The sequence below is a fragment of the Solanum lycopersicum genome, chromosome 10, assembly GCF_036512215.1.
Source record: "Solanum lycopersicum chromosome 10, SLM_r2.1".
NCBI classification, from domain to species: domain Eukaryota; kingdom Viridiplantae; phylum Streptophyta; class Magnoliopsida; order Solanales; family Solanaceae; genus Solanum; species Solanum lycopersicum.
Window position 1 is genome coordinate 55,474,517 of NC_090809.1, and position 14,336 is coordinate 55,488,852.

The 14,336-nt window shown below is 28.3% G+C and overlaps 2 protein-coding genes across 2 annotated transcripts; one reads left to right on the forward strand and one right to left on the reverse strand.

The window, feature by feature from the left end:
• Nucleotides 1-873: 873 nt before the first annotated feature.
• On the forward strand, nt 874-2,078 carry LOC138338939 (uncharacterized). The gene is made up of 2 exons (XM_069290028.1): nt 874-1,296; nt 1,965-2,078. Exons 1-2 carry the CDS (start codon nt 874-876, stop codon nt 2,076-2,078), a joined length of 537 nt encoding a protein of 178 aa, XP_069146129.1.
• Nucleotides 2,079-9,419: 7,341 nt separating this feature from the next.
• LOC104649710 (uncharacterized) lies at nt 9,420-10,316 on the reverse strand. Its single transcript, XM_010329236.3, has 2 exons — nt 9,810-10,316; nt 9,420-9,734 (listed from the first exon to the last, which is right to left on the reverse strand). Exons 1-2 carry the CDS (start codon nt 10,314-10,316, stop codon nt 9,420-9,422), a joined length of 822 nt encoding a protein of 273 aa, XP_010327538.3.
• Nucleotides 10,317-14,336: the final 4,020 nt, after the last annotated feature.

Consider the following 14,336-nt stretch of genomic DNA (forward strand, 5'->3'; position numbering starts at 1 on the left):
ATTTTCTATTGTTATTTTCTGTGACACCCTTTTCTTTTTAATCCATCTTACAAAAAATAATCATTTTGTATAATTAGAAATAATTTAACTTCAATTTTTTCTTGCTTTTTATGTTTATATTCACACAAATTTAAGGATTATTTTAAATCATAATTTTTTTAAATAATAAAATATTGTGTCAAATCAAACAATATCAGATATCACTTATATTAGATAGTTTACTAATTAACACGTAGACTTAAAAATCCCACAATTTTATTTATAAAAATAACACTACACACACATTTAAGATGTTAAATATCAAGTTATAAACAAACTTTTTAATAATAAACTACTTATAGCATATTATTATCAAGTTATAGCATATCAAGAAATAAAATATTATTCTCATTAATTTTTTAAAATAATAATTAACTTATTTAAATAATTCAATTACCATATTTAAACCAATGTAATTAATTACACTTATTATTTTAAGTTACATTTTTTAAACAAAACTCTTAAATAAAGTAATTTAAATTAAATATTATTTAGTTACCTTTTTTAAGATAACTACAAAATTATAGGGATTTTATCAAAATCTAAAACAATTACAGTTTTATGTTTAAAACTGTAAAACGTTATCTTAAAAAAAAATTTATATTCCCCAAATTTTTGTTCTTCCCCGTCTCTTTTCAAAATCATTACATCTGCACGCCTATCAAAACTTTTCACCATTTTCGCACGCCTAAACTTTTCTCCATTTTTGCACTACTAACTTTTCACCATTTTCATCTCTCTTAACAGTCTTCTTCAAGAATTCTCAAATATTTGCATTCAAATCTTCATTTTTAGCACTCAAATTTTCAAATCTTGCGATAAACAAACCGCACAATGTCTAAAAGAGGCAACGAAACCCCGAGAAAAAGTAGAAGATTGAATGAAGAAGCAAGTTCAGACGATTTTCATGCTCCATCTTTCAAAATTTTATCACAAACACAATCTCAACCTTCATCTGTTAAAGTTAAATCTAGATCAGTGAAATCAACAACAAGAAAAAAAACAAACAACCATCCAAAGGAAAATGAGAAGAAGAGAAAAGGGAAAGAAAAGAAAAAAGAAGATGAATCTGAGAAAACGACGAAAGAAAGAGGAATGAAAAGGAAAGGAAAAGAAATCGAGGAATCATCAGAGTCTGAATCTGATTTTGTGGAAGAATTGATAAAATCAAAATTCAAAAAACCAAGAGCATCTGAAATCGATACTTCACATTTACAAGAAGAAGAAGAAACAGTTAAACCCAAAAAAAGTTCAAAGGTTAGTAAAAGTTAATTTTTTAATTTTTTTTATGTTATGTTATTTTTATTTTCTGTTATTTGGGTATAAAATAGTTAAAATACAATTTTTGTGTAAAATAAATAATGTATAAATTGTGTATGATTCCATGTATGAAATTTCTGTTTAAATAAATAATGTATTTTTTATGTATGATTCACTGTATGAATTGTGTATGATAACTGTATGAATTGTGTATGATTCACTGTATGAATTTTGTATGACTCACTGTATGATTCACTATATATATAAAATGTGTATGAATTTTTTTTATCAAGTTTTTGGGTACTGTTTACTAGTAATATCCATAATTAGTTATACTTTATATTTTGATTTGTATTTTTTGGTGTTCAATATATTGTGTATGAAAGAATGTTGTAAGTTTGTTTGAAATGTGTATGATTATATTGTATTATGTTTTGTATACTATGTGTATGAATTATGTATTTTTCAACATTATGTTGTAAGTTTGTTTGAATTGTGTATCATACACAACATTATGTTTTGCATACAATGTGTATGAATTATGTATTTTTCAATATTATGTTGTAAGTTTATTTGAATTGTGTATGATTCACTGCATTAGTTTTGTATTACATGTGTATGAATATGTGTATGATTAATGTATTTAATTTTTACAATTTTTTTAGGAGAAGAAGACACAAACACATCTGTCTTCATGTATTAACATAAATGTGTTTGCGGATTTGTTGACATTTTTAGGTCAAGATAAGTCTCAACAATTCCTAGATGAAACACCTTAAGGATTTTTTGTTACGACCCAAAAATGGGCGTGATGACACTCGTCTTATCCCACCAAGACAAGTCAGCCTAAAACTCAATCATTACAATAAAGTGCGGAAGTAAAATATAAGTAACTTAATAAAAACCCCAAAACCTGGTAGTCACGTGTACAAGCCTCTAAAGTATTAGAATTGATTCAAAAGAAAACTCAAGTCTCAAATGAACTTGTTTCTAGAATAGAACAAGATCATAATTAAGGAGAAGAAAGTCTGCTGCGATGGAAACAGCTAGCTGACAAATCTCCAAGAAGCCTCGGAAAACAAGCGAATGACAAGTACAACAAAAATCCAGGCTCATAACCTACAAAAAAAAATTTGTAGTAGCAAGGGTTGAGTACCAAACCACACGGTACTCAGCAAGTAAACGTCTAAACACAAGCTAAGGGGATGAAATACGGGTACTCCTACCACTCCCAACCAAACCTCCACAACTACAACCTGCATTAAAATCAACCCAACCTAACAGCTCACTGTTTACATAGCACGTAGCTCAACAACAACACTTAGAAAAATTACATATCCTCAACAACAACACTTAGACAAATTACATATCCTCAACAACAACACTTCAACAAATTACGTATCCTCAACAAGAATACTTCAACAAATTACATATCCACAATAACAAGCTCAATATTAATCAATCACAAGTTCCGCAGAAAGGCAATCAGAAGATCAACAAAAAACGATATCAATTTCACTAATGATAAGTGTGTGCAATGCAATGGAATGCAATGTCAAGAATAATCATGCATGTCTGACCTAGTAATACACACCCGCTGTCTCTCAGTCCGGGACCCATGGGGGGACATATCTGTCCATGCATCTGTCGCGGCGCACGACACGACCCTCGATAATAGTAACCATCGCGGCGCGCGATACGTCCCTCGAAATATAGTATCTATCGCGGCGCGCGATACGTCCCTCGAAATGGTACATCCTCTTAAGTACCCATTCTTTCTCAATGCACATAACACTTGTCACAATCAATGCCTCAGAATAATGCAGATGACAAGTTCACACATATAATGAGAAGATGACCATTTTCATAACATCGCACAGTTCACAACCACACAAACATGAAGTTACATCAACGATGATTCAACAAGCCTTCAACCCTTTCTCAACACAACACCCATAAACAATTAATCACATTGCCTTTTGTTATCCCCATTCTTTTCATCATTAGAATTAATCAATGTGGACAAGTCAACCCATCACCTATCCCGTTACTCCCAACATATACCACAAGGACATACACACATTTCATACACTTAACAAGAGTTTAGAAATCCACTTGCCTTAAATAGTCGAACTATGACTCCAAAACTTGAGCCTTCCTCTTTTGGTTGACTTTCAAACCAATAAAATCTATTCAAATAAATAACCACGATATGATTTCGAAACTAACAACATTCATATTGCTATATCTCTAGCTTACACCCAAAACTCATCCAAATTTATAATAAAATTTCTAAATCTTTATTCCAACCAATTGATCAAATCTCATATTTTCTGAATTTCAAGTTTAGGGTTAAATCTTAATTCTCCGAATAACATAATTATAATGATTTTTATATATCATAATGCACCCACTATTTAAAACATATCTCAATATATCAAAACTTGAATCCTAATATGATGATCAAATGAAAATAATTAAAGCCGAAACTAACTGCCCAACACATCAATGGCGGACTACAAAACTATTGGCTGAAACCACTTATTTTCAATGTTCAAATTCATATTTATCGTTCCACTATTAATAATCCTAATCTTGGAATAATCATTGTTCAATGATTGAACCATAATACTTATACACATTTATAACCCCAAGTTCACAAGTTCATATATTAGTATAAATTATACACGTTTTAACCTAAAACTCTATTCCTAGTTACACAAAAATTTAATAGAAAGGATAAGAATAATTACCTTGATATCTCGAGATAAAAATATCGTTGTTTCTCCTCCTTTTTCCTTTTCTTTTCTCCCTTTCTTTTCTTTTCTTATCTGCGTTTTTTTTTTCCACAGATCGTTCCTTTGTTTCTTTCTCATAAGCCGTGTGCGGCTTTAATCTATTTAGGGCACTTTGCCCCTTTTTTAATTATTTTTTTATTTATTTTATTTATTTGATTTTCTTTCTTTTTTTTCATTATTCTTAGCAACAAAATAATCCTTTATTAAATCTAAAAATTATGTCACTCATTCTTATAAGTCATATAAGTTATTTACAAAATCTACTAAAAAAGTTAATATAATAATGCTGGTTAAAATTTCTAAAACGACTAAGAGGATCATTACATTTTTTTATAATTTGCATCACATTAAAATCCAATGTCAATTGTTGAGACACTTATTTATAATGGGGAATGAAAATGTTAGGGATGACATGTTTGTCATTAAAGTAAATGGTAAAGAGTTAAATTTTGGGCTAAAAGAGTTTGTTGCTATAACTTGTTTGAAATGTGGACCTGTTTTTGATTTTGTATCAGATCCACATGTTCAAAACACACTCATTGCTGAAAATTTTGGAGATTTTAATAAAGTATCCATGTCTGATTTTTATTACAAGTTTAAATTGCAAAATTTTTGGGAAGAAGATGATAAACTAAAAATCGGTATCCTGTACTTTATTTCTTCATTTCTGACTGCATCAGACCCTTCAAAGACAACAATTCCAAAATTGTATTTTGATTTGGTAGAATCTGGACAGTATGCCACTTTCCCTTGGGCAAGTGAGTGTTTTAATTTAACACTCAAAGTTTGCAATAAAAAATTCAAAAAAAATTCATCGTCATTCAAATTCAGCCAGTTCCACATAGCACTGCAGATATGGTTTTATGAGTGTTGTCATCCATTTGACAACACAATTGCTATACGTGTTTCAAATCGCACACCGAGAATCCTGAACTGGAAGACACCGAATGACGTTATTTTTTTGACGATTTGAAGAAAACAATTTTCAGAACACTTGGGAATCAGGTATTTTTCTTACAATGTTATTACATTCAATATAATTCATTATACATTATACATTTGTTTTTTATGCAGCATATATTCAGAAATATTGTCTTCTCGGAAGAAGAGTTAAATCTAATGGAAGAAACCATTATAAATCAGTCCAGCAGCCACCATGAATCAGAAAATCCAAGATCATCGAAAAATCGTGTTGTTGACAGTGAACATAAAGTTCAAGAATTGAGAGCTGATATTGTAGAGGTACAAGTAAAATATTCAAATAAACATAATTTTTTTTGAAATTACAGTACACATATCAAATACTTATTTTTTTAATTAACAGGTTAAGGCAGAGTTGAAAGAACTCAAAATCAGTGTAAGTTCCAACATATTTTTATATAATTAATATAATGACTTTAAAAACTATTAATGTATAAATTTTTTTATGTTCACCGATAAGGTTCACAAGCACATGGCTGATATAAAGATGTATGTTGATAACTCCACCAAAATGATAATCGATGAGTTTCGATTGTCAAGAGGAGAACAAATACCTGAATAACAACCAGAGGTATATATATCTGTGTATACTTTATGTATGAATTTTTTTTGAAAAATATATAAATTCTGTTATTTTTATTTTCTGTTATTTGAGTATAAAATATTTAATATATAAATTTTGTGTAATTAAATATTGTATGAATTGTGTTTGATTCACTGTATGAAATTACAGATTTCTTCATATTACAATATCAATTGCTAAAACATGTATTTTTTATGTATGATTCACTGTATGAATTGTGTATGATTAACTGTATGAAATGTGTATGATCCACTGTATGAATTGTGTATGATAAGTTGGCCCTTGCGAACAGCTTGATGCACTATCTCCTTTCAACCCTTTGAGCGAAATGCGGCAAAAGAAAAGGAAGGAAAATCCATGGACCGGTAGTATACTATCACTGTATATATAAAATATGTATGAAATGTGTATGCATTATGTATAAAAAATTTTGTATCAAGTTTTCTAATTCTGGTGAATAGTAATATCCATAATTAGTTATACTTTATGTTTTGATTTGTATATTTGGTATTGAATATATTGTGTATGAAAGATTGTTGTAAGTTTGTTTGAAATGTGTATGATTATATTGTATTATGTTTTGTATAATATCTGTATGTATTATGTATTTTTCAATAATATGTTGTAAGTTTATTAGAATTGTGTATGATTCACTGCATTAGTTTTGTATTACATGTGTATGAATACATGTTTCAGGAAAACGTCAACCATCATGCTGCACAATCTGATCCAACAGATATGCCTACAGAGACAATTCCACAACAAGTCCAAAGTTCAAACACAGCTGGTACGATATATTCATTTTTATCACATAAATTCAAATTTTAGAATTTTTTTTTATTTAACATTTTTTCATGTATATGCAGCTCAAAAATCAACGGATGATTGTTTAAATGTTGATGCATCTACAACGTCAAAATCAAAACCACTAACATTGGACGATTATCCTGATTTTACCATGACACAAATAATTGCCCTTGATCCGATTCTTAATGCCACCACGACTCCTAATCTAAGAACAAGAACCAAGAATGTGGGTAAATACGATTCTTCTCCTTATATCAGAATGTCGGAAGGAGAAAGCAGTTCAAATAGAGTACCTACATTCTTTCAAATCAAACATCCATTCCAAAATCACAATGGGTTTGATGTACCAGATGAAATGATTGAGGAGTTCAATAAATGGATTTTCAAAGATGTGTCGAGCAGACGTGGCAGGTAATTTGTACGATGATAAAAATTATTTTATTTAATTTCTAAACTACTAAATTAATATAACACTTTTTTAAACATATACAGAAAAGCAGCATATTCCAAGATTAAAAACACATTTCATCCTCAAATGGACTTTGGCGTTGTCAAAATCGGAGAGAAAGATTTTTTTCACATAATGAGTCAACTGGGCAGACCTTGGGAGGACGGGGTAAGACCTTTTTTCAACTAAATATTATGTTATTGAGTTGCAGTGATATATGTATGTTTTCTGTATGTATATTTTCTGTATGAAATATGTGTGAACAGTGAATGAATTAGATATGTATTTTTTTTTGTTAAAACAACATATTAATACAATAATGTATTATATCTGAAAGAAGGCAAAATACTCACAAACTTCTTACAGTACTGCTGCAGTGATATATGTATGTTTTCTGTATGTATATTTTTTGTATGAAATATGTGATATATGTATGTTTTCTGTATGTATGTTTTCTGTATGAAATATGTGATATATGTATGTTTTTTGTATGTATATTTTCTGTATGAAATATGTGTGATATCTGTATGTTTTCTGTATGCATATTTTCTGTATGAAATATGTGTGAATAGTGAATGAATCAGATATGTATTTTTTTTTGTTAAAACAACATATTAATATAATAATGTATTATCTCCGAAAGAAGGTAAAATACTCCCAAACAGTCACTTCTTACAGTATTGTTGATTGTTGGTTTATAGCATGAGTTGATAACATTGAGAAACAGTGGAGACAATCACAATGTGACATGAGATGCATATCACCGGACCATGATGTTGGACAATGCATTAGAGGATATAAGTTGCTTGCTAACATTCCGTGGGATAGGGTTGATGAAGTAATCATCCCAGTCAACATCAATGACAAATTGCATTGGTTTCTTGTTGTATTCCGAATCAAAAGTAGATGTCTATATATATGATTCGATGATGGGAGGATCTGTTCATTCAAGGAAAGTCAAAGAAGCCGTTGATAAGCTTGCAACCATGATTCCTTTATTTCTGACGAGCACAGTGTTTTATGGCAAAAGACTTGATTTGTATGCGAATAATCTCCCTGATTATCAACAGAAGTCTCACTCTGAACCTCTAAGCATCAAGAATGTTACACATGCTCCTCAACAAGAAGAAAGTTCAAAGTATGTATATTTCTTACATTATTTTTTATTCATTTTAAATTGAAATTGTTATATATTCATTACTATTTTTTTTTTCAATTTGATTACAGTGATTGTGGTTTATACACATCTCTATTTGTCGAATACATGAGCAATGGTGTTTTTGATATGTCACATATTGATATTGATTCAACATATCATCGTCAAAGATATGCTACATTACTTTGGCATTATGGAAAATCAAAGAATGATGAAGGCGCAATCAGTGAAAGTGAAGTTACAGGAACAATTGCTAGCAAGAAGGGTGGACCTCGAACTCATAAAGAACAAGTTATGGACACCACCAATTATCCTACTCCAAAATTTCGTATTAGGAAGTAGAAATCTTCATGGCACATAGTACATTTATTTGAAAGACTTTTTTTTAACTTATGAACAATTTATGTATTTTCTCAGTTTTTTTATTATGAATACTCTGATGGTTTTATATAAATTATTACTGATTATTACTAAATGTGTCTCAATTTAACATATATGAACACTGTATGAATCATGTATGAAAATCATATGAATTATGAATGTCATATGAAAATTTGATATATAGTACATAGTAATGTTGAAATTTGTTTTGCTTGAATACTATACACTTTCAAAATACAAACAGAAACATATATTAATTATATTACTGGTATGAATACTGTATGAAAAATGTATGAATTATATCATACAATTATACATTAATAAATGTGTATCACCATCTTGCATACATTATTCATACCAGTAATATACATACAATTTGTTTCTGTTTGTATTTTTATTATGACTACTGATGGTTTTATATAAATTATTACTGATTATTACTAAATGTGTATCAATTTAACATATATGAAACTGTATGAATCATGTATGAAAATCATATGAATTATGAATGTCATATTAAAATTTGATATATAGTACATATTAATGTTAAATTATTTCATAAATTTGTTTTGCATGAATACTATACACTTTCAAATACAAACAGAAACAGATATTAATTATATTACAGGTATGAATACTGTATTAAAAAATATATGAATTATGACAAATTATAAAATATATTTTTCAAAATACAAACAGAAACAAATTGTATGTATAATACTGGTATGAATAATGTATGAAAACTGTATGAATACTGTATGACATTTGTATGAATAGTAATATTATTCAATAAAAAAACATTTTATAACAATGTAATGCCTCAAAAACACAGATTTAACATTACGACATCATTGTTTTTGTACAGGATAATTTGAACAAGTCTTCCTATTGTGTCCAACCTGATGGCATTTACTGCATGTGCTTTTTGTCTTCTTGAATTTCACATCTGCGAATTCTTTCCACCGTTCAAGTTTGGGTCTTCCTGCTGCTCTTTTTGGACCAGGCGGGATCTGAAATATAACTTGGTATATCCCATGTACTCTCGCACGGGATAGGCTCGACAGGAATGGCATAAGCATCTTTGAAATTCTTGAGGCTATAAAAAGCAGAACAGAAATCTGCTTCATGTAACTTCCTGTACCGGAGAACAGCAATTGCATGACCACGTGGTATCTCATAATGTTGAAATCTTCCGCAACTACACATCCTTGTGTTCAAATTTACTATGTATTTCTTTGCTCCTTCAGCTACAGCATGCAGATCAACAGTTGAAGGTATCACCTGTGTAAAAAAAAATTATTTTGTACATGCTGAAGATTAGTATGAATTAAAAACACAATACAATGAAAAACATACCCTCATATTGCACGATAACGTAATACTTTTCTGTAGATAAACATCATATTTTTTTGTCAGATTAGATGTAGTCTTATCAACCTCCTCATTATGCTTGTGAATCCACCTCTGAATTGTCACCCTCATAAACTCAAGAAGTGAAATCACCGGTAACCTCCGTGCTAATCTGTTAACATTATTCAATGACTCCGCGATGTTTGAAGTCATGGTCCATGTGCTCTTACAATTCGAGTAAGCTCTTGACCATTTGCTATAACCAATATCAAACAAGTATGGTCGTATTCGTGTATCTATCTGATCTATTCTTTCCATAATTGTCTCAAACTGTTGTTTTGTATAAGCTTTTGCCAATGAAAAGAACAACATCCTCAAATCTTCAGTATTTCTATTGAAATTCTTCAAAACATTGACTGATAAATGACATATGCATGCATAATATTCTGATTCAGGATATACATTTGTTGTCCCTTTCCATATGCTTTCATTTTTGTCTGACATAAAACACATATTTTGTCTAACTCCATATGCTTCTCTAAATTGCTCAAAGAACCATGTCCATGAAGCATCATTTTCAGAATCTACTATCGCATATGCCAACGGAAGTATATGACCTGCTCATTAATTTTTTTTAAAAATATCACACAAATCAAAAATATAATTCATATATTTTTTCATTATATTATATAATTAGAAAATTATATAGGCTAATATTTTACCTCCCGGATCCAATGTGCTTGCAGTTAACATTGTACCACCATATGAACATGTTAATGCAGCACCATCAACAACTACAATTGGCCTACAATATTCCCAGCCCCTAATACATGCTTCTAAAGCAACAAATGCATATAAGAATGTATCATCTTCATTCCTTTTTATTTTCAAAACAGATCCTGGATATGTTTGCTCCAAAATGTAAAAATAACCTGAAAATAACATAACAGCCCAATTCATACATAAAAAATACATAGTTTATATATAAAAAATACACATAACTGTTACTGTATAAATTTATCATTATTTTCCAAATTACCTGAAAATAACAGTCCAATTCATACATAAAGAATACATATTTTATACATAAATAATATACGAAACTGTTAATACACAATAAAATAAACAAATGTTTAAATTTATCATTATATTCGAAATTACCAGGTAATCTTGCATAAGATTCTGTTGGATCTCCTCGCACCAACTTTACTGCTTTTTCTTTAGCTCTCCATGTCTGTATGTATGTCAACGAAACACCATGCAATTTCAACATATCATCAGCTACATCTTTTGGAGTATATACCTTAGATGGATCAATATAATTATCCATTATCAAGACAGCTACAACGTCAGTTATCCCTTGACGTCTGGCATAAACTCTTTCTCTAACACAACATGTATGCTGAGCAATATACTTCCGAACATTCAATAAACTAGATTTATTCAAACTAGATGCCCTCATCATCCAAGAACAACTCTTAGAAATATAATTCAGATGATAACTGTTACAAATTTAATAAAATATACATTACAATATATATACATTGTAACAAAACAAAAAAAATATAAAATAAATTTAAACTTACTTAGATTCATTACAACGTGCAACCCGAAAGCTGAACTTCTCAACAAGTCCAACATGCCTCATAACCTCCTTAAGGGTTTCTTTATTATTATAAATCTGATTTTCAGCTACAAATAAATTAGAATGATCACATATTATATCATTATCTACTTCACTATTATCATTGACAACTCCGTCTAAATCCATTCCGATCAAACGGATAGAATTGTTGGAGTATAGATCTATGTTATTCTGTGATAATCTAACATCAGAATTTATTATATCATTAACTATAACTCTATGACATTCGTTATACTTCCCACAATCTTTCAAAGTAATGCATAATGGATATTTTGTAAAAAAAATTCAAATTCACCCTCATCTGATCTAGATAAACCTTTACCCCAACATCATTATGAATTTTTATAGGTGGACACATTTCGCTAACTATATACTTTATCTCAACAGAATTTAGATTTTCTTCTATGTTTAGCTGAGTTACTATAGAATTAACTAAACCAGTATAAAGAGTAGAAGTATCGTATAGGATGCCCTCCATTTCAAAGTCGACGTATTTCCCTGTTTCACAACATTAAAATTACATTCAGTGCATCCCATTATAAAATTAAAAATTTATTCATACATAATTAACACACATTTCATACACAATTTATATACAAGTCACTGTTTACCACACAATTCATACACTTTGTACAACAATAATACACACTTCATACAAAATTAATACACAAATCATACACTTTTTACCACACATTTCATATAGTTTGTACAAAAAATAATACACACTTTTTACATATTTTAATACACAATTACCACACTGTTTATATACTATTATAATTAATACACAATTAATACATTGTTTACTACAAAAATCAATACACAAATCACACAAAATTATATACAAGTCACTTATATATATACAATAATAGAATTTTAAATTAATACAAAATTAAAACAATTTTTATACATACTGCATACTACACAACTAAATACTACATACAATCTAAAATACAATTTCATACTCAATTTATTCAATTTAATATAAAAAATAATATACAGTTAATTCAATTTTTATACAGAATTCATATATATATATATATATATATATATATATATATATATATATATATATATTACAAATCAATAATAGCTATGTACAACTATAAACATTGATTTTCATATATATTGTTCATACACTATTTATATACATTAAAATACATAATGTATACATTATTAATACAAAATATCAGATATTTGTTCTAATGTTTCAAAAATAAAAAATTTGCTAAATTTATCAAAAACTTTAAAATTTTAAATTTTAACCAGTAATCACATTTACCATCATTCTTCGTTTTAATTACACATAAAAATACATTTAATATTACGAAATTTTTATTAGTAGAAACACTGAATTAATGTTTCACAAAAAAAATTATATCAATTTAACATATGAAATATAACAAGGGAAAAAAAACATTACTAAAATATTAAAAAAAAACTAACCTGATGAATTTCATTTGCCACCATGTTTAATTAAAATTGACACAATTTTCTCCATCAAATCAAATATAAACCTTTTCAACCTTCAATTTTAATTGTTTTTTCAAAAAAAAAAACGATACAATATGACAAAATTCGAATATATGAATATAGTCCAATTTCTGGAAAAAAAATGAAACACGTTTATGGAAAGATAGATAACAGAATAGAATTTTTTTAGGATAAAAAATCAATAAAAATTACCATTAAAAACGGATTGAGATAATTAAGGAGCATATCTATAATTAATATATTTTAAATTCCCTTAAAAGGTGCACATTTGGTTATCAGTTAAAAACAGTAACTACATTCACGGATTATCCAATTTTAATTACTCATTTTTTAATTTTTTTTCTTCCTAATTTAACTGAATAAATATTTACAATATTTTTAATTTAAAGAAATGCTATAAGTTGATATATTATATGTTATAGAATGAAAATCAAAATCTTGTGCTATAACTTGAGAATATTACTACATAATATGTTATATACCTAATTTACACAATTTTATTTTAGAAAGGCAAAGAGGGTCATATTTGCTCATGTACTCTTAGGAAAAAGTTATATTTATTGCTCATCATGATTTCTTGATATTTTACCCTTGTCATCCTACTTTTGGGTTAAATCTGCAATTACTGCATATCTGTTGGTTGTGAAACTGAAGTATCGATCCCCACGACCATGCAGAATTAATCCAATTTGCAGATATAAAAGGTGTTGCGATTCAACATGAGAATGTAGACTGACAAAACAATACTCAATTACTCTTTGATACCATTACCGTCTCTCTCTCTCTCTCTCTCTCTCTCTATATATATATATATATATATATATATATATATTACCGCTTCATAGCATTATAGTTTATATATACTCTGATAGTATCAAAGAGGTAATAATTCAGTGAAAATTAGCTAAATTGATAGTGCATATCATCAAAGTATATGCATATATATTTTGATTGTATCAAAGAAGAAAAAATAGTATTTCAATGAAAACATTATTCAGTTACTCTTTGATATCATTAATACTCCGATTATATCAAAGGTAATTTGTATTTTAATGCGTCCAAAAAAGTAGATCGCAAATAATTTGGGTCATGGGTCCATACGTGTAAATAGTTTGGTTGAACCACTCAGAATAAATAATTGAGAAATTTGTATATAATAGTAAATTAATAATTAAAATTAAATGTTATAAATATAATTTGATTTAATTGTATCCTATAACAAACTATAACATTCTTTCATTCACTTTTAATTGTTATAATTTATATTTTTAAAGTCAACTATACGAATATTAACTAATAATTTAAGGTGCATTTTTTAATCATAGATATGCAAAAAATTGCATTTTATATTACTTCCACTTTTAATTGTTATGATTTATACTTTTATAATCAAATTA

Coding starts and splice junctions, on each gene's coding strand:
- LOC104649710 (XM_010329236.3), bottom strand. CDS start 10,316: ATGTGTTTTATGTCAGACAAAAATGAAAGCATATGGAAAGGGACAACA. Junction 9,735..9,809: donor CGTTATCGTGCAATATGAGG/GTATGTTTTTCA, acceptor TTTTTTACACAG/GTGATACCTTCAACTGTTGA.
- LOC138338939 (XM_069290028.1), top strand. CDS start 874: ATGTCTAAAAGAGGCAACGAAACCCCGAGAAAAAGTAGAAGATTGAAT. Junction 1,297..1,964: donor AACCCAAAAAAAGTTCAAAG/GTTAGTAAAAGT, acceptor CAATTTTTTTAG/GAGAAGAAGACACAAACACA.